At 31.7% G+C, this 17,689-nt stretch overlaps 4 protein-coding genes across 9 annotated transcripts; 2 read left to right on the forward strand and 2 right to left on the reverse strand.

The window, feature by feature from the left end:
* The first annotated feature begins 3 nt into the window (after positions 1-3).
* LOC105458912 lies at positions 4-9,553 on the forward strand. Its single transcript, XM_011704529.1, has 7 exons — positions 4-90; positions 4,964-5,147; positions 5,416-5,816; positions 6,722-7,033; positions 7,118-7,319; positions 7,624-7,857; positions 8,129-9,553. Exons 2-7 carry the CDS (start codon positions 4,974-4,976, stop codon positions 8,207-8,209), a joined length of 1,404 nt encoding a protein of 467 aa, XP_011702831.1. The 5' UTR covers positions 4-90; positions 4,964-4,973; the 3' UTR covers positions 8,210-9,553.
* On the reverse strand, positions 9,546-12,425 carry LOC105458911 (ADP-ribosylation factor-like protein 3). Of its 2 annotated transcripts, none has more exons than XM_011704528.1 (5): positions 12,339-12,425; positions 11,326-11,454; positions 11,055-11,186; positions 10,209-10,445; positions 9,546-10,013 (listed from the first exon to the last, which is right to left on the reverse strand). In XM_011704528.1, the coding sequence occupies exons 1-5, from the start codon at positions 12,339-12,341 to the stop codon at positions 9,972-9,974; spliced, it is 543 nt and encodes a 180-aa protein (XP_011702830.1). In that variant the 5' UTR covers positions 12,342-12,425; the 3' UTR covers positions 9,546-9,971. The 2 variants fall into 2 exon arrangements, with proteins under 2 accessions (XP_011702830.1, XP_011702829.1); XM_011704527.1 differs by lacking the exon at positions 12,339-12,425 and adding an exon at positions 12,243-12,325.
* Positions 12,426-12,461: 36 nt separating this feature from the next.
* LOC105458910 (probable E3 ubiquitin-protein ligase HERC3) lies at positions 12,462-14,380 on the forward strand. Of its 3 annotated transcripts, none has more exons than XM_011704525.1 (7): positions 12,462-12,552; positions 12,864-13,115; positions 13,209-13,399; positions 13,483-13,612; positions 13,703-13,829; positions 13,904-14,078; positions 14,158-14,380. In XM_011704525.1, the coding sequence occupies exons 2-7, from the start codon at positions 12,877-12,879 to the stop codon at positions 14,328-14,330; spliced, it is 1,035 nt and encodes a 344-aa protein (XP_011702827.1). In that variant the 5' UTR covers positions 12,462-12,552; positions 12,864-12,876; the 3' UTR covers positions 14,331-14,380. The 3 variants fall into 3 exon arrangements, with proteins under 3 accessions (XP_011702827.1, XP_011702828.1, XP_011702826.1); XM_011704526.1 differs by having other exon boundaries at positions 12,467-12,539; XM_011704524.1 differs by having other exon boundaries at positions 12,507-12,579.
* On the reverse strand, positions 14,370-16,776 carry LOC105458909. Of its 3 annotated transcripts, none has more exons than XM_011704521.1 (7): positions 16,569-16,776; positions 16,207-16,310; positions 15,956-16,122; positions 15,421-15,724; positions 15,143-15,316; positions 14,834-15,039; positions 14,370-14,591 (listed from the first exon to the last, which is right to left on the reverse strand). In XM_011704521.1, the coding sequence occupies exons 1-7, from the start codon at positions 16,650-16,652 to the stop codon at positions 14,404-14,406; spliced, it is 1,227 nt and encodes a 408-aa protein (XP_011702823.1). In that variant the 5' UTR covers positions 16,653-16,776; the 3' UTR covers positions 14,370-14,403. The 3 variants fall into 3 exon arrangements, with proteins under 3 accessions (XP_011702823.1, XP_011702824.1, XP_011702825.1); XM_011704522.1 differs by having other exon boundaries at positions 15,143-15,301; positions 16,569-16,775; XM_011704523.1 differs by having other exon boundaries at positions 14,461-14,591; positions 14,834-14,981.
* Positions 16,777-17,689: the final 913 nt, after the last annotated feature.

Below are 17,689 nucleotides of genomic sequence, written 5' to 3' on the forward strand. Positions count from 1 at the left end.
ACGAGCTCCTGAGGAACCACATACACGCGCACAGTTCGTTCGCATTTGAACATAGGCAGCTCATAGATTTTCCATTTGGCTTTAAAAAAGGTACGTGGAGGAAAACAAATTGCTAAACATATTTGGAAAACATGTTTTCGCTATCGTGATAATGGAATTTTTGTTCCGGTTAAAAGTGACTTTTTAACCGGAACCCCCAAGAGCGCTTGGATTCTTAACATGCTTGGACGTTTACGTGTCTTTACGAGTTCGTGGGATTGACGTGGAAGTAGATCGTCCGAATGTGAAAACGTAAAATAAAGTGTTTAGTTGAAATCTTGTGTTTTAGGGAAGTTTGTTAATGTTAACTTTATTCAAATACATGCGTGGCAGTGAAATATGGAAAATATGGAAACTCATCTTTGTTTATTTTTATTTATCAAAAATATATAAAATTATATTTATTTCATTTGTAATAGACCCCATATTCTATATTTTTTATAAAATATTTCTTATAATTTCTTATAATTGTTCTTATAATAATTTTCTGTATTTCTTATTTCACATAATCAGATACGTTCTTGTAATTCGTATTGCGTTACGTATTCAACATACGCTACTTCAACATACGGCATTTTATTAATAAATTTTCTTCATTAATAGCTATTCTAAATTGACAAAAATGTTATAATATCTTCAAATTTGCACAGCAATATATTTTTATGGCAAATGGCATATTACGCGCTCGCGATGTTCATGGCAGTACAAGAGGGGCAGCGCGGTAAAAGAAATTAATTACATACATTCCGCGAATCAACCCCCCCGCAGATGCAACCTTCCGCGAGATGCACGCAAAATTTTCTCGTCGTAAATAACGTAACGGCAATTTGAGCTCCAATGATCGCATCGCCTTTCCACATTGGAAACACCATCGAACACGCTCTACTTGACTGCGACTACCGTTGCTGCTGGCGCGGCCACGCGAATTTTTCAACCGGCAATTCCGCCACGCGCGCGAGCGCGCCACCACGCGTGTAATTGCAATCTATGAGGGATTCGTTTGTCTTACTGATCACATTGGCGAAGTTTACGAGCTCTGACTGACTATATCCGAGATGTTAAGTAACTGTTCCGCTGCCTCGGCGGCTATGCGTAAGAGAAAGGACGTCTCACGTGCTTGAACTTGAACTAACACATGGTAGAATGGTAATCTGGAATACTGGAATGTAAATGCGTTTATACACAGAGATCTGTCTTTCAAGCACATATATATACTTATACACATATGTATTTCTTTTATATGTATATATATATTTGTTTTTTAACGTTAATATAAAGACCGTTTATACTAATTCGTTCAACTGTTCACTCATCATGTTCTTCTTTAATCTGTTTGACTACAAAGAAATATAACATATCTATTACTACCAAGAATGAGGGAGCGAATATGATTTACGAATCATACGACTATTATAATCTTTTACACTGAGCGATATAATCCATACCATCGAATCATTCCACACTGAAGAGGACCCAAACCTAGAATTGAAACGATATGCGATTTTAATGTTGCAATTATTTACAATAAAAGAATTTTGTCTACGCTACAATATAACTGCGTTTGCTCTAAAGGACATTCTTCATTTTCTGTTAATTATTTTATCAACTCGGAGCATATACAACTCTCTGACATTTATTTATAAATAAAAAATATATATAAGAATGTACATATATAAATGCGTTTATACACAAACAGATCTCTACAGATAGACATATATATTTTTTTAATTAATCTATATAATAAAAAAAATAAAAATCTAAAAAAACTGAAGAAAATCATAAAATTAATAATAATTTAAATTGCGTGAAAAATAGTTCCATTGCTAACATCTTCATGTCAAAATAGAAAGACGTTAGTTACAAAAACCTAGAATACTCGAGAATAACGTAGTGCTGTTTAAAAGTTGTAAAATTCGGTCAAGTAGTCGACGATGTTTATTGCAATACGACAGAGCGTGTCATAGGAAAAACTTCATTTAAAACTTTAAACATTTTTTTTTAGTCACTTTTTATCGCTGTTATTTACGATAATATCCAACTAGTACTTTGGTGGGTTTCAATGCCTGTCGTCTTAGTCATCAAGGTCTTACTTTATCGCCTTGCCATTATAATGATAAGCAAGTCATTATATACTAGCATTTTTAAAATAACTGCATGATTTCAGTGAAAATTAACCCAGTTATATACACAAATACAATGCAAACCAGATAACGCATGAGTTTGTTCGCAATTGCGTAATATTAAAACATTATCTAACTTTTTTTTGTGAAAAATAGAAATAATTTTTTTTAACAGAATTTTTATTTTAAACTATTTCTTTCTTTTGTTACTCAAATATTTATGTTAATAATTATATTAATAATTTTTCAATGTATCTAATAATCTATTTTAATAAGTGTCATTTCTAATTATAATATTATTTCTAATTTCTAATTTATTTTAAATTATGTATAATATATTAAAAATGCGGATGCGGAAAATGTAAAGGAGCAAACAAACGATAACATTTATTGTTATCTGAAAAGATAACAGTCAGTTTTTTATCTTATTAAAATACTTAATAATTAACATACGACAAATAAGTCAGTATTAATAGCTCCCTCAATTACTTTTTGATTGCCATCTCAAACTTTTACGGTCGTATTACTGATAAAAATCGACAATAACTTTAATATAACGGTATAATTTCTTATATATAAGCAATAATCTGATATATTCAATTACATAATTACGATTTTGTCCTTATAAAGATATCGATCTTTATAAGGACAAAATCGTAATTATGTAATTGAATATATCAGATTATTGCTTATATATAAGAAATTATACCGTTATATTAAGGTTATTGTTACTGCAATTTACACGGAACGTCTTTCGGCGAGGTTCTTCATAAATATGCCGTCGTAATTTTGAAAGCAGGTTGCTTCAGAAGCAACAATGTTATGCCGTTAAATCGCTGACATCCGCTTATTGATAATCCACTTACTGTGCGAAAAAATATGCGACTGTATGATTTTAATTCTATATGAATAAGGCGGTCATTGCTCTTTTATTCTTGATCAAGTGCCGCACGTGCGACGACATTGCAAAAATCTTGCACGCGCTTTCCCTCTCGACAATCTGAGAACGAGGTGGCTTCCGCGTTTCTTACTTTTATACGCGGCTCTCAAAGACGATTGCAAAATATGGCAGACAATGAGATTAAATAAGAGTGAGACAACTTCCACATTCACCTATTTTTTTATTTCTTTTCGCAAAGGAATATATTGCGTTTTTCTAGTTCAACCTACCGTCATAGTCAGTGATAATGTCTGATTATGTATTCTAACACACGCACTTTTCTACATAATTTGTAGAACAAACTTAACAATAATGTCATTTTCCGTGACTGTATAAATGCTGAAAATGACTTAAAACCCAAATTATACAAAAGATGAAGACGACACATTACGTAAACGCAGAAAATTAAGAGTGTTACACATTTTAGATTATTTTCTTTAACTTCGTAAAAATATTAATGACAGTCAGAAGTAGGCAATTCATGATCTGTATGATTTGCAAGAAATTTCTTGCTTCCACTTTCCAGACCATTCAACATTTATCACGTTACACAATGTCGATATATGTTTATCAGGAGATGCGACAATCGAATCGGCTCCCCTTATTCTTTCGACCTGCCATTCACGACTTCGACGCGTTGGGGTAACGATGACTAACAGTCCATACCGTTAGACCGAATCGTTATTCCAGCTGGAGAATGTCAATTTCATGCGGTTTACGGTACTCAAATTGCGCGTTAGTATACACTAGCGTTGCGCCAATCATTTATCGTCATTGTCTTCATTCGTGACAGTTGCTACGATTCTGATCCTCGAGGATACTCGATAATGTTAAGCGACATGTGTGTTTGTTATTCGAAATGAAATATAATTATACTAGTTAAACAAAATTAAACAAAACCTTGAACTTTTCTATTTAGATGATCTAATTAATCTATTTTTTTCATATTTGTTATATTGGAATAACGTTTTTAATGTAAGCGATATTTTGTAATTATCGATGAGGAAGGCCTGAAGAAGGCAGAAATGTTCGATGTATTGAGGAATATTTTATTTGAAAATTAAATTAACCACGTACCAAGTACTGCGTTAATAACTCTATAATTGCTTAAATTACTAATCGTTTTTCATATTCATCTCCATATCCTTTGACTTATGTAAATGTTATTAAATTATTAGAAAAATATATAAAAAATTACAAAATATATTTATATATATAAATATATAAATATTATATAAAAAATCACAATAATTATATATATTTATTAAACAAATAAGTTAAGAGTAGATCGAGCTAATTAAAATTTTTTACTGTATAGGTCAATTTATTGTACTCGCAAATATGAAATTGTTCTATATAATATACATATGTATATTTACTGGATTGTATATGTAATAATTGCAATTTTTATTTTTAAATATCTTTTTCGCGTTTTTTTCCGTGCTGACTCAACACGTTCGTCATCAGCACTTTCGTAAGTATGTCTTGCGAAAATATGCGCATAAGTGTAATACATATACTGACACTGGCTAAGGTAGCTAAAGAAACAACGGTATCCGAGTGGCCACGAGCCGAAACGGTTCCTGTATGTCGCCTGCGTTTAAAATCCCCGCGACAATGACCTCGCGGAAGGTTTCTTCTCTCCTAAAAATAACTCGACCAGAGAATCAGGATCCGCCATTAAAGGTCAACGACTCGACTCGAGGATCTCTGTTTTTTTTTATCCAGCAGGCAAATGAGGCTTCGTTGTAATTGCACGTCATTAAATTGCAGAGAAATGCAATTGCGGCGTCTCGAGTCCCCACGATGGTTACTCAGCAGGAATATCGTCGAATAGTCGCGCTAACCAAATGTTGTGTTACAGAAACGGGAGGATGTGGTTGACGAGGACGTCGCTCCTATTGGTACTAGTCGGGCTAGCGAGCTCTGAGAAAAATAATGAGGACGATGCGTCCAGCGTCTTCATCGAGGAAGCTAAGAACCTCTTCTCTCAGAAGACGCTCGAGGACATGGCCCAGACGTTTGCGCAATCAGATACCGGCAAGCAAGTATGACGAAAATTCGTGTATTCAGAAAATTATCCGATTCAACTTGAATTTATTTGATCTCTCACATTCGTTATGTCTTTAATATCTTCATTATTTTATCTTGATTTTATCTTGACAACGAAATTCACCATAATTATTCATAAAAATCGTTATAAAAATCGTCATAAATAATCAAAATAATAATTACTAATTGTGCTTGAAACTTTATTTTTTATTTAATCGATCGATCGATTAAAAAATTCGAATATAAGATGTGAGAAATTAATAGGTTCGCGACATGATGTTCGACAAAAGATCCACGACGGACGGTGTCGGCCAGATCATCTCCGGGCTCAGTAGTTTGATGACAGGTGGACAAAATAATCAAGGCTTCGACATATCAATGGTGGGTTCGATTCTGAGCGCCTTGAATACTGGTAAGAGGTCGGCGAGAGACACGGAACATAAAGAGGAATCCGGCATAGACTGGGGCAGCATAGTCAGCATGGGCAGCATGTTCTTGCAACAAAATGCGAACAACGACGTGACATTGGGTCTCGTGCCAATGCTTCTAGATGCTCTGGGTCACGGAATGAACGACAACGATGCCGGGTCTAAAGATCATTCCGGGCACTCCTGGTGGTTGCCGCCGGTATTGGAGAACGCGCACATCATGTGGGAGCACTTCAGGTAGTACGCCAAACCGCACGATGAAAACTGTAAATATTAATCCTGCGCTCTTGGAACAAGTCAAAAATAAAGCTGCCGGAGACGGAAAAATACTTTATAGGGTAACTCCCAGTATTTTTCCGATGTTATATATCGCATTTATCGAAATCTTTAGTATTATTTACTAAGCTAAATAAACTCTAATCAATAAAAACACCATACTCTTTATATATACAGGGTGTCCCGAAATTCGCGAATCAAAATATCATAGTAAGAAAGTCTTTGAAAAATTAAGTAAAAATGTTATTTGTAAATTTTTATTTTAAGCAATAGGTTTTGAGATATAAGGGTTTAAATTTAGCTAATTATATAGATTAGTACTTACATGAAGTGCGCGACCATTAAACTATCGACGCGCTCACGGACATGTTTCCGTTTAATCGTAATATATAATTGGCTAAATTTAATCTCTTATATCTCAAAAATTACTTAAATTAAAAATTTACAAATAACTTTTTTATTTAATTTTTCGAAGACTTTCTTACTATGATATTTTGATTCACGAATTTTGGAACATCCTGTATATCATATTCGTATTTTCTAATAAAACTAAAACTTTGTATTTTGTAAGTTATATTGTATCATGTTACGTCTTATTTGTAAGCATTATTCTTATAGGGGTGGGATATGCGGATCATGAAAAATGTATAAATAATGCATCTAAAAAATGCAAATAAAATATAACATGACGCAATAACTTATAAAACGGCATTTTTAGCGCGTGGGATTTACACCGCCGATTTATGTTGCTGAATTTACGCTTGCTTAGAAATTAAAAATATTACAAATGCTTTAACATTTATAAATATTTTTTATCGATACCCTAGCAGTTTTTTGTTGTAACTAAATCTTTTTTTGTATTGTAGCAATTCGGAACTCGGGCAAACGTTATGGAAGAACAGCGGTCTGTCAACAGTAATTGCTCAAATGATGGACGAGAGAGGTAACATCATGTGGGAGAAGATCCTGGACAGTTTCGAGAATCCTTCTATACGTCGAAGGTGGATCAAGTCGCTCACGAATTTTGTGGCCGAATGGATCTCTCACGTTTCCGAGCCGGTGAATCAGCAACGTTACCTCACGACTGCGCAATTCGTCGGTAATAGCTTCCTAAAATCTCAGGGATTCCCAAAATCAATGATGTTCGATGCCACAAAACCAGTGGAGAGTATCTCCAGGTTAATACAATAATGTTTGATTAATTAATTCAACCAGTTTTTGTGAATGTAAGTATAACAGCCAACGTAAACTTTCTCATTCAGATTGGCCAACGGAATGGCGAAGAGGTACCTGAACATGAAGATCGACAGCTCGCAATACGTAAGGCCGGCGATAGCGTATTTCCAGGAATTAGTAAGCTTGGCCTCCGAAAAAGGATTCATTATGTCCCGAGTGAATGCACGAGAGCTAAGCAACAGACTGAGCGAAATTATTAACAATGATATCATCGGTCCCATTCTCAAGGTAAATACTTCTCTTTCAGTTACAAAAAAATAATTTCTGTTATACGATAAATTATTGCATGAAAATACGCAGTCTCTCATTTTTCATAGTTTTTTTACTGCTTAAGATTAAAAAAAAACGATTTAAATAAAAATTTGCGCTACTTAAAACTTAGTTCATTTAAAAATTTTAATAGTACCGCAAATGGTCTTTCAAAATTACTAGATCCTAAAAAGACGTATCGCACTTAAATTTATATTAATTAAATTTTTGATAATTTTTTAAATAAATATTTTTTATAAATATTGGTATTATTTATTTCCAGTCGTATCGAGCATACAAATGGGCGACGAAGGTGCCGCAATGTGCTAGTCAAATCTTATGTACCATAAATGAGAAGAGTCTGCAACGAGAGGACGACGGCAACGAGGTATTTGCACGCGTACGCAGTGCACTCTTGAGGGTAGCAAGTTTCCCCGCGGCTTGGGCAGTCAGTAATAAGTTAGGAACTAATTTCTGGCCCCTCTACGGAGCCATCATGGATCAAGAGGGATGCATCGTGAGTAAAACTATAATCTATATACATTAACAAAAGAAAAAATGCATTTTGATCTGAAGTAACGAAAAGTCATTTTAAATTATAATAAAATTTTTTGTGATTAACTTTAATTAAAACAAATGAGACAAGGATAGAAGGATATTTATGTGGATAGCTTACAAAGATATTTGTTAATGAAAATATGTATATTTGTTCCACTGGTTTCTTGTGTTATCCGAATTATAAATGATAAAAGACTTAATCTGAATTTTTTTTCTCGTCTTGCTTTCAGAGCAAATACCCAGCAGATTGCACTGCTTTCCACGAAGAGGAGATCAGAGTGACTACGGAAAACATTCATAGCGAACTTTGAGTTTAGCTCGTTAGTAATCTGCGAAAGACATTGATTGCTAAGTCGCCTCTAAGATTAGAAAGACGTCCCGCGAAGCCGTGTCCTTATCTATTCTATAATTCTGTCGTATTTATTGTACGAAATAAAATGCGCCTAACAAAATTACATTGACGATTGCGCTGATTTGATAGAAGCGACTAGACTATTAAGGAGTGTCTTTTCATTTTCTTTACGTGTACAAATTAAAATGGTATAAAATATCAATTAATATTAAATGTTAATAAAAGAGAGACAAAAACCAGACAATGCCGTGAAGATCTATAGAAGACGTTCTTATCTTATGAATGTCTAAACATCTCTAATGTGGTCTGACCTTTATATTATTTATAAATAAGTGCGTGCTTGAGAATCCAAGGTTCTCATAAGAAGCATATGATGTATGCGAAAGGCTTCCGATTTTTTCCACTTATTTAACGGATAATTACATTTGTAGTTAAGAATTACGTTTAAAAACTGCGTTTTAAATTTAATACTTCTCTTAATGACATTAAAAAATGAAATCAATACTTTTTAATGACACTTTAATTACATATTTAATTTTTAACATAAATTGGTGTCATAATTTTATCATTTCATACGCACGTATTATTTTTCTGAGTAATGCTTTAATTGTTGCAAACTGCAATGATCTCATTCGTGTAATTGAAATGATAGAAATGTCATGCGATATTTTCTTCTTAAAGTCAAATAATAGATGCGTAAGATCATCGATAATAACACAAAAAAGTCGTTTACTCGTTTCTCCGATTTTAAATTTGTCGAAAGTAATTAGTGTGCTACCAATGTGATAAATCTATAATTCATCAATCACGGAATAATCACGGAATAAAATTGAACTTGTTAAATATCAAAAGATTTACTTTCAGATTCAAACGTCATTAAGAGAAATTTTAAAACATTTGATATTAATTATTAATGTCACGCAAACTGCTCAAAACTGCGCAAAAAGAGCGTATTTAATAAATAGGCACGCAAATAATATCGTGCGAAAATAATATCGTAAATACGCCCGAATGATACGGATTACAATCTCTAATGAAGAGCTGTTGAATCGACAGCGTTATTCAAATTACAATTTCTTTTAATTATACTTATATAATATATAATTATCGATTTAGATGAAAGGAAGTGCAGTCATGAATACCGTTGTGCATGCTGCACTTTATATTTTAGCGCGTCTCCGCGATTTTTCTTCGCGAATAAAATAACACATGGTGCTCAAATCTCTATACATATATATAAGTATAAATATTGTATTAATAATTGTATCTATATGAATTATATATCGTGTCTTTCCTCTTGTTCCATCTCTTTATTATTTCTCACTAGATAAATCTATAAAAATTCTAATCTATATATATAAGTTAAAACAGCAAGAAGGCACGTTAGATTGCAGTATATATTTTATGGACTCGCTATTACAGACTCTCTTTTCTGCGAAAAATAGAACTTCTCGAGTCCGAAATGGACGGAAGTCCGACAACTGGATATGTTCGATATGACGACGGCTTTGAAACCTGCGTACGATACATTCGTATCTTCATACCGAATCCATAAATAACAATGTCTTCGGTAATTTTTTTGTAAATAGTAGTTAAAAGATAAATAAAGATCATGTGTAAAATGTACAATGGGGATGGTGTAAGCCTTAATTGTTTCCTTTCGTGCGCCCTAATGTGGCATAAATCGTCGATCGTATTATTTGACTTCCATGGCGTTCTCATTATTTCCTTTTAATGTTCTTGCATGCCCACTCTAAACCTTCCTGAAAGTAGAGAAGAACTTACTTTTAAAAAGTGATAATATAAATAAATAGATATATATAATTCTATATATAAAATTATATGTTGATGTAAATTTAAATTTTTATTTCTTTGCACGGTATATATACTGAAATATATACATATAATTATTGTATCACATTTTAGAATTTAGGAGCAAAAGAATATTTATTACATACTTTCACGCCCTTGCCCTCAATAGCGATGCACGATTGTATTTGCCAGTCACGATCTTTGATATTGTGTAAACCGAGACCCTCCGCTATTTCAGCTGCCGTCACGGCGTGACCTAAGTCTTGTTTATTCGCATATACTAACAATGGCACTCCTCGTAACTTTTCTTCCAGTAGAAGTTCTGATAATTCTTGTCCCGTTTCCTCCAGCCTTTTGATATCCGCGCTATCAACGACGTAAATCTATTGCCAACAAACATTCCAAAATTTTAATTTAATTTTTATAAAAGAGATTACAAGATATTAAAATATTTGAATAAATGTTTAAAATAGGAGTCTCTAAATAAATACAGAAATGATCGTTTTTTGGATAATCATTAATTAATTTATAATATTTGTTAAATAAAATTGACAATTACAGAAAGCATTAAAATACTCATTATTTAAATTGTATCGCTATAATTATCGCATTTATAAAATTTTTAAAATACATAATTCTTGCCCTTAAGAAAAAGTGTTCCAAAAAACTGATTGCTGTATTATTAGTTACTGATACAGCAATCAGTTTTATGGAACACTTTTTCTTTAGGGTGTTTTTATACATATATGCTTTAAAATATATAATTTTTCCAGTTATTATAACAATACAAAGTATATAAATTATTTTTGTTTTATTAGATTCTTCATATTAAACTTTTAATAAAAATAATTTAATGTATTTTGCGTGCAATGTTATATAAATATTATATAATTAAAATTCTATTATTAAATAGTAACAAAAATATAATTAATAATTTTTATATACATTAAGACTTGAAAATATAAGAAATTAATAAACTAATAAAGACTTACAAGTACATCCGTATTTTCGAAATAGTTTCTCCAGTAAGGTCGAATTTTTCGAGCTCCACCAATATCCCAAACGTTCAATTTAAAACCCTCGCTCTGAACACTTTTTATATTAAAACCTTGCGTTGGAGTCACCTTAAAAAAATCAGTTTATTCATCATAAATATCGCATGATTTATTGTTATATTAAATTAATATTATATTCATTTATTTGTTTGCAACACAATTTTCCATAAATCGTATCATCATTTAGGAAATTAATAGGAAAACTTACCTGCGTGATATCTTCACTTGCCAAAGATTTCAAGATAGTCGTCTTTCCGGCATTATCCAGACCCAACAGTAACAATCGCAGCTCTTTATCAGGATTTGTTCGTAATTTCCGTAAAATCGCAAGCAGACCCTGACATTTTTAATGTCAATTATTTACAACTAATTGTATTATTGTGCAAAAAGTGAAATAACTTTATAATTTAAATGCTAACAAATACAGCATTATTTTTTAATATTATAATAATATAATTAGATTAGTATATAAAAAATTAATATAAAATTAATATTTAAAAAAAGAAAAGATATTGTCTACATTACATTGTTTATTATATTGCATTATGTTATAAAGTTTAATATCGTAAAAATTTACATTTTACTTTGAAAATATCTATTTTAAATATGCAAAACAATATAACTTTGTGTTTTTTTTAAACTATTCAAACTATTCAAAGTGTTTATATTATTTTATTATGTTATAGAAGTCAACAGATTTTGCAATTACATCATATATATCAATTATTTACAATTAATATTTATATATAATTAATATTTATCAATTAATTGTAGTATAGTAAAAATTGAAGCTAGAAATACTTTGAATTTCGTTCGTAATCAGTATGTGCAATTCCAAAAAATAATTCCCTTTTCCTAGTTGGAAGTATACGAGTTATTACGATTAAGGTATAGCGGCTATACTTATATGCAATGTCATCTCGAGTGTATGACATACAAGAGAGATACGAACAGTGCTCAGTAAGTGAATTTTTATATAATAAAAGGTGATAAAAAATATTCATTTTATTTAAGATGTTTTGAGATGTTTTGCAGTTTTTAAACTCGTATGTAGTGTTCAGTATAAGCGCTTGATACAAGTTTTGTATACTGCAATAAAATCTTCGAAGGTTATGTTTCGATTACTTCATGCATTCAAGAGTGTGTCAAGGTGGTGGTGGGGAAAATAAAGAGTGCATAATATTGTGCATTTGCATTTAATTCACGTGACATTTTTTTTACCATTTTCTTGTTGATATATATTTCAGGTACTGAAACGGAGACGCGTTGACGATACTACTGCGTTATTTCGATGATTTCCATTACCGTTATATGAAAATGTTATGTTGTTTTCCTGGTATCCAAGGAAAACGGTGACATCTGCATATTCTGACTGATGTTACGTGCTGATCGGCGCATCCGATACCGTTAGAAGAAGCTACAGTTCGGTTACCACGTGCGAATACTCCGTATTATTGTTTCTGTGCGAACGACAGTAGATAAATAAATACATTTCTGTTTTACCTATATTTGATTTATTTATATTCCTTTTAATAAAAAGCATACTGCTTTTTTAATTAAGCCTTAATAATATAGAGATTACTTATTATTTAGATTCCAGATAATTTAGATAATTTAATAATTAAATAATTTTAAGAAATATCTAAATTTGAGAATAATAATTTTTCGTAGAGAGAAAAAAAAACTAATAATTAAGTATTTATATTGATAGAATAGTGACGTTATATTATTCTATTATATTTCTAGTATTTGCAGAGATATGCCGGTGTATTATACTGGCTTAAATGCCAGCCCACTCTTTTCCAATCAAGATGGAATTGTCACATCAATATCGAACTTGACTCAAATTTCATTTCCTGGAATAACAGACATTGAGATTGGCTGGAATTATTTTCTTCTATGGCAAGATACAAAATTGTATATTACTGGTAAAATTAGTGAGGATGATGACAAAAACAGGCCACGTTTAACGCAGATTCCAGAAGAGTCATCAGGAAGGCAATAAATACAAAATATGATTTTTTTTCTTTTTTACTAAATATTTTTTATTCATTAGTTTTTTTGTATAAATATTTCATTTTTTTCGTACAGCTGTAAATTGGCTATCCCTGGTCGGAATAGTGTAGTTATTTTGTCCACGCGCAATGAAATCTGGAAATATAAAATATATGATGACTCTTGGCAAAAAGTAACGCCTTTTATTCCCAGCAATGATAACATGCAAGCTGAACACATCATCAAACTATCACAAGCAGGATGTACAGTAGTTTTAACTAATTTAGGTGTGGGATTTAAAAAAAAATTATTTTAGCATTATATACCATTAATTAAATAAATCTTTACAAAATTTCTTTTATTTTTTAAGGACGTGTATTTAATGCTCCGCTTTTGGTTGAAATGCCAAAGAGAGTCAAGTTTGTTGATCTTGCCTGTGGTTTTGACCATACCATTTTACTGGCAGAGAATGGCGATGTATATTCAATGGGGATGGGAATGTATGTAATGTTACACAAAATTATTCTTAAGAAACTTTCTGTTATTTAATTTAATAAGTAAAATGATTATTAATATAATTCCTACGACAGACGTGGTCAATTAGGGCACAACGAATTAGAAGATTGTGACAATCCAAAGCTCATTGAGGCCTTAGCAGGTCTGAAAGTAGTACAAATATCAGCGGGTGGTTGGCATACCGCCGTAGTCACTGATCAGGTCAGTTTATAGAAATGATTAAGTTAATTGCAATAATCATTACGTGATTTAGTAAATAAAACTGAATATAATAGGGTGATCTTTATACTTGGGGATGGAATTCGAGTGGTGAACTAGGAATTGAGAGTAAAGACAAGAAAGTCCATGCCGTACCAACTTTAGTAGATTTTAAAAATGACAGAGGAGAGAATATAGAAATTAATGTTAAAAAAGTTGAATGCGGAAATTCATTTTCTGTGTGCTTGACAGGTAAAATAAATCTTCTAATAAAGATTATATATTTCCTAAGAAGAAAGGTAATGTAAAAGTTCGTTTTCTTTTTCTTTAGACGACGGCTCCTTTTGGGGCTGTGGCACTAACAAGTACGGTCAACTAGGAAAATTTCAACAGAACTTGGAAAATCCATGTAATTTTGTCAAATTGGACATTCATTCGCTAAATTCTGAAACAGTGAAAAAATTCAAATGTCGCGAATGGGGCACGGCGATAATCACGGAATAACGTTGTACTTTAAATTGTTAGACTGTACGAAATAAAATATTCTCTCAATAGTCTTGTGTTTATATTTATCATATTACATATTTCCCGCATGCATCTCAAATATCTGCATCGCTTCATTTGATTCTATCAGTGGTAAAATAAATCGACGGTAATTGGCTAATGTTTCTTCCTCGTTTAACGAAGATCGTGGTGTCGGAGGAATTTCAATATCTAAATCATTAATTATTTCCTTTTCTCTCGTATTATCAGCTGTTTTCTTTCCTGAAAAACAAAAAATTATCATATCAATTATCATGTCAATTATCGTTGCAAACAAAGCACTACATATAACTATAACAAGATAAAAAATAAGCTTATCAATATAATTATAATAAAATAAACATGAGTAAATCATAGATTAATATGGTGAATAGATAAAAATTAGTATGTGTATTCTATGTATTCGCACTATATGCAGCATATATAAATGATCAAATCCATAATTGTTTTATTATGCCATTTACCTTTAAACTTTTTGTCGTTGTTAATTGATTCACTAGCAACCTTTTCCAACCGTTCACGAAGCTGTAAGTGAAACGGTCCTCGAGGATCCGCGAGTTTAATTTGACGTGGTATTCGAAAAGCATCAGAAGGTATATGAAAGATCTGTATCTGTATCGGTTTTACAAAAACTGCATATATAAGGGCGTATCGCAATTCATTAGCATACCTGTTTAAAGAATATAACGCGCGATGATTTTATATTACGTATAATCTTTTTTTAAACATTAAGAAATATTCGAAATAATAATGTTGTACATCCTTATACGTACATATTGTATGTCGCTTCAACAATTGCATCCAGGACGTCGCTTGGATTGATTAAACTAGAAGATCCAATGGCATCTATGAATGTATCTGTTTGCGAATACTTTGTAGTTAATGGAGTTTTGAAATCCTTCAATGTCTCCTCTTGTAAATCATTTGTTACACTGAAATAAGAATCTCTATTCTCTATTTGATTAAGAAGAAAACGGCACTCACAATAAAGTAAAGTAAAGTGTGTGTCTTACTTATGGCAAGAAAAAAAATTATATTTTCGTTGATTTACCTGTTTTCATTGTTATGATTTTTCAAATCTCTTCTGATAAAGGAAAGTTTGTTCTCTTGGGACATATGTTCATCATTTTCTGCTATTAATTCCATTTCAGATGATTTATTCGTAATTAAACATTCCGCTTTACTGTTGACAGATGCATTAGTGATAGTATTTTGTGACAATTTTGTAATTTCAGAATATGCATCCATGAGTAACTCCCAATGCGGTAATCGCTCGCCACTAGATAATTTTTCAGCAGCGTAGAGAAATAATAATCTCATTTCCTTAAAAAAGTCTTTGCGAAGTAGTTTCTTATCTACGAAAATATTCTATATCTTTAAAAGATGTATTTTTACTAATTTATTATGCTATGTATAACATTTTTCTTAATTCTTTAATTTTATATATTTTGTAATAATTTAAATATATTAAACTTTTTATTTTGGCAGATTTATTTATTTATATAAAAATATTATATTTTTTTCTAAATATTCTCTCGACATATAAAAAACATTTTGTTTAGCATATATCAATTCGATAAAATTACCTCGAATTAATTTCATTTCGCCAGCCAGCCAGCTAATTAATACACTTCTGTAATGATCATCTAGACAATTTTTGTAACGTATAACTTGAAGAGCTATGATATCCAAAAACCAGAAAGCAGCTTTGTTAGTTTTGTAATCTTTAACTCCCAAAAGATCACCTAGCAATCTGTGCAGCGATTAAATATTTAATATCTCACAATTCCCGATTTTGTACAGTTTAATTAATTTTTATATCTGAAATTTCACTGACTCAATAACATCTCGCGGTTTCTCCGTTTCGATCTTCACTGTCTTCTCAACGAGATTGTTAAAAGTGCTCGGGAGAGTCGGAATATATATAATTTTTTCGAACGTCTGTGCTTTCAATAAATATTAAATGGAACAAAAATTATTACAATATAGTAACATTGTCAATATAATAATTTAAATGTCTGATCTCGATTTAAAACACGTGCAATAATTAATGATCATTTACAAATTAAAATTAGCAGTTTAAATTTCTTCGTATATTAATTTTAAAAAATTAACAAAGTACTATTTAAATACATCAAAATTGAATATTATAAAATAATTGATTAAATATTAAAGATAATTAAATAGTTAAACAATAACCTCGTTATCCTTGTTAACGAATTCATTATGCTCTCCTTCGAATGCTGAATCTTTTTCAAAATCTAATGTATCGGACGATTTCATATATTGTGAATTGAAAGCGAAATGTTACGCGTCATATATAAAGTTATTTGCATCAGATATTCACACTTGTGCGCTCACGCGATATGAATGCAATCGCAAAATCCAACAGAGAATTGCCTGTCGCTGACGACGTGTCGTACATCGGGTGAGAATAAAAAAAAATCACATTTTGTTTTGTTTTTACTCATTGGTTTTATTAATTTTTTTTCCATATTTTGTTCAATATTTTCAGAAAATAACACTCCAAAGCGAAAAAACCGTATATTCTCACCAATCCCAATGTATGTATAATATATATATATTATACTTTTCATATATAATATATATGTATATATATATAATATATATATAATGTATACTTTTATACTTTTTATATATAATATTATTATGTAGAGTAGCGCACACTTTAGACTGTTATGTATATCGATACCTTTTATAATTTTATCGATAAATTACAAATATTGAAAAACATGAAACAGACACAGTCGGCGGGGACGCGCGGACTTCGGCGTGGGACTTTTTCTTACGGAACCGTGAAAAAAGTTTTCGCGACGGATACTGCCGTCCGCTGCTTCCGCGTCCGCCTATCCCGGGGACGAACGACCGGGCGGTTAATCAACACGGGAAACACGGGGAAAATGCGCGTTTCTTTTCTTCCTTTAATACAAATCTTGAGGGAACTCGTATAAATAAGAGAAAGGAAAGTGACGCGACTTCGATCGGACGTAAGTAAGACGGAAGTCACCGATCTTCTCTTGTAAAGCGTTCCTCTTTTATATCCGTTGAAGAGTTCTCACCGAAAGGGCTCGAATTGCCGCGAAGCGAATGTAAGGGAAAGGGGAAGATATACAATGTAGGCTGGCAGGAAGAAGCGGAAGCAGCTAGTCCTCGTCTCTCTCGTCGAACGCTAATAACTATAATATATAATATGTATGCGCGAACATACGCGTGCCCCGGCTCGACTGACTTTTTTTTATTTATATATTTTCACACCGAAGTCAGAAAGGCAATACGCAGTATGAACTTACTTAGTACAT

Source organism: Wasmannia auropunctata, unplaced genomic scaffold, assembly GCF_000956235.1.
Source record: "Wasmannia auropunctata unplaced genomic scaffold, wasmannia.A_1.0 LD334250.1, whole genome shotgun sequence".
Lineage (NCBI taxonomy): Eukaryota > Metazoa > Arthropoda > Insecta > Hymenoptera > Formicidae > Wasmannia > Wasmannia auropunctata.

Coding starts and splice junctions, on each gene's coding strand:
- LOC105458912 (XM_011704529.1), top strand. CDS start 4,974: ATGTGGTTGACGAGGACGTCGCTCCTATTGGTACTAGTCGGGCTAGCG. Junction 5,148..5,415: donor AATCAGATACCGGCAAGCAA/GTATGACGAAAA, acceptor AGAAATTAATAG/GTTCGCGACATGATGTTCGA. Junction 5,817..6,721: donor ATCATGTGGGAGCACTTCAG/GTAGTACGCCAA, acceptor TTTGTATTGTAG/CAATTCGGAACTCGGGCAAA.
- LOC105458911 (XM_011704527.1), bottom strand. Junction 11,187..11,325: donor CAAGTGAAGATATCACGCAG/GTAAGTTTTCCT, acceptor GATTTTTTTAAG/GTGACTCCAACGCAAGGTTT. Junction 10,446..11,054: donor TCGAAAATACGGATGTACTT/GTAAGTCTTTAT, acceptor TGTTGGCAATAG/ATTTACGTCGTTGATAGCGC.
- LOC105458910 (XM_011704525.1), top strand. CDS start 12,877: ATGCCGGTGTATTATACTGGCTTAAATGCCAGCCCACTCTTTTCCAAT. Junction 13,400..13,482: donor AGTAGTTTTAACTAATTTAG/GTGTGGGATTTA, acceptor TTATTTTTTAAG/GACGTGTATTTAATGCTCCG. Junction 14,079..14,157: donor ATTTTCTGTGTGCTTGACAG/GTAAAATAAATC, acceptor CTTTTTCTTTAG/ACGACGGCTCCTTTTGGGGC.
- LOC105458909 (XM_011704521.1), bottom strand. CDS start 16,652: ATGAAATCGTCCGATACATTAGATTTTGAAAAAGATTCAGCATTCGAA. Junction 15,317..15,420: donor AATCATAACAATGAAAACAG/GTAAATCAACGA, acceptor AATAGAGAATAG/AGATTCTTATTTCAGTGTAA. Junction 15,040..15,142: donor GTTGAAGCGACATACAATAT/GTACGTATAAGG, acceptor TTCTTTAAACAG/GTATGCTAATGAATTGCGAT.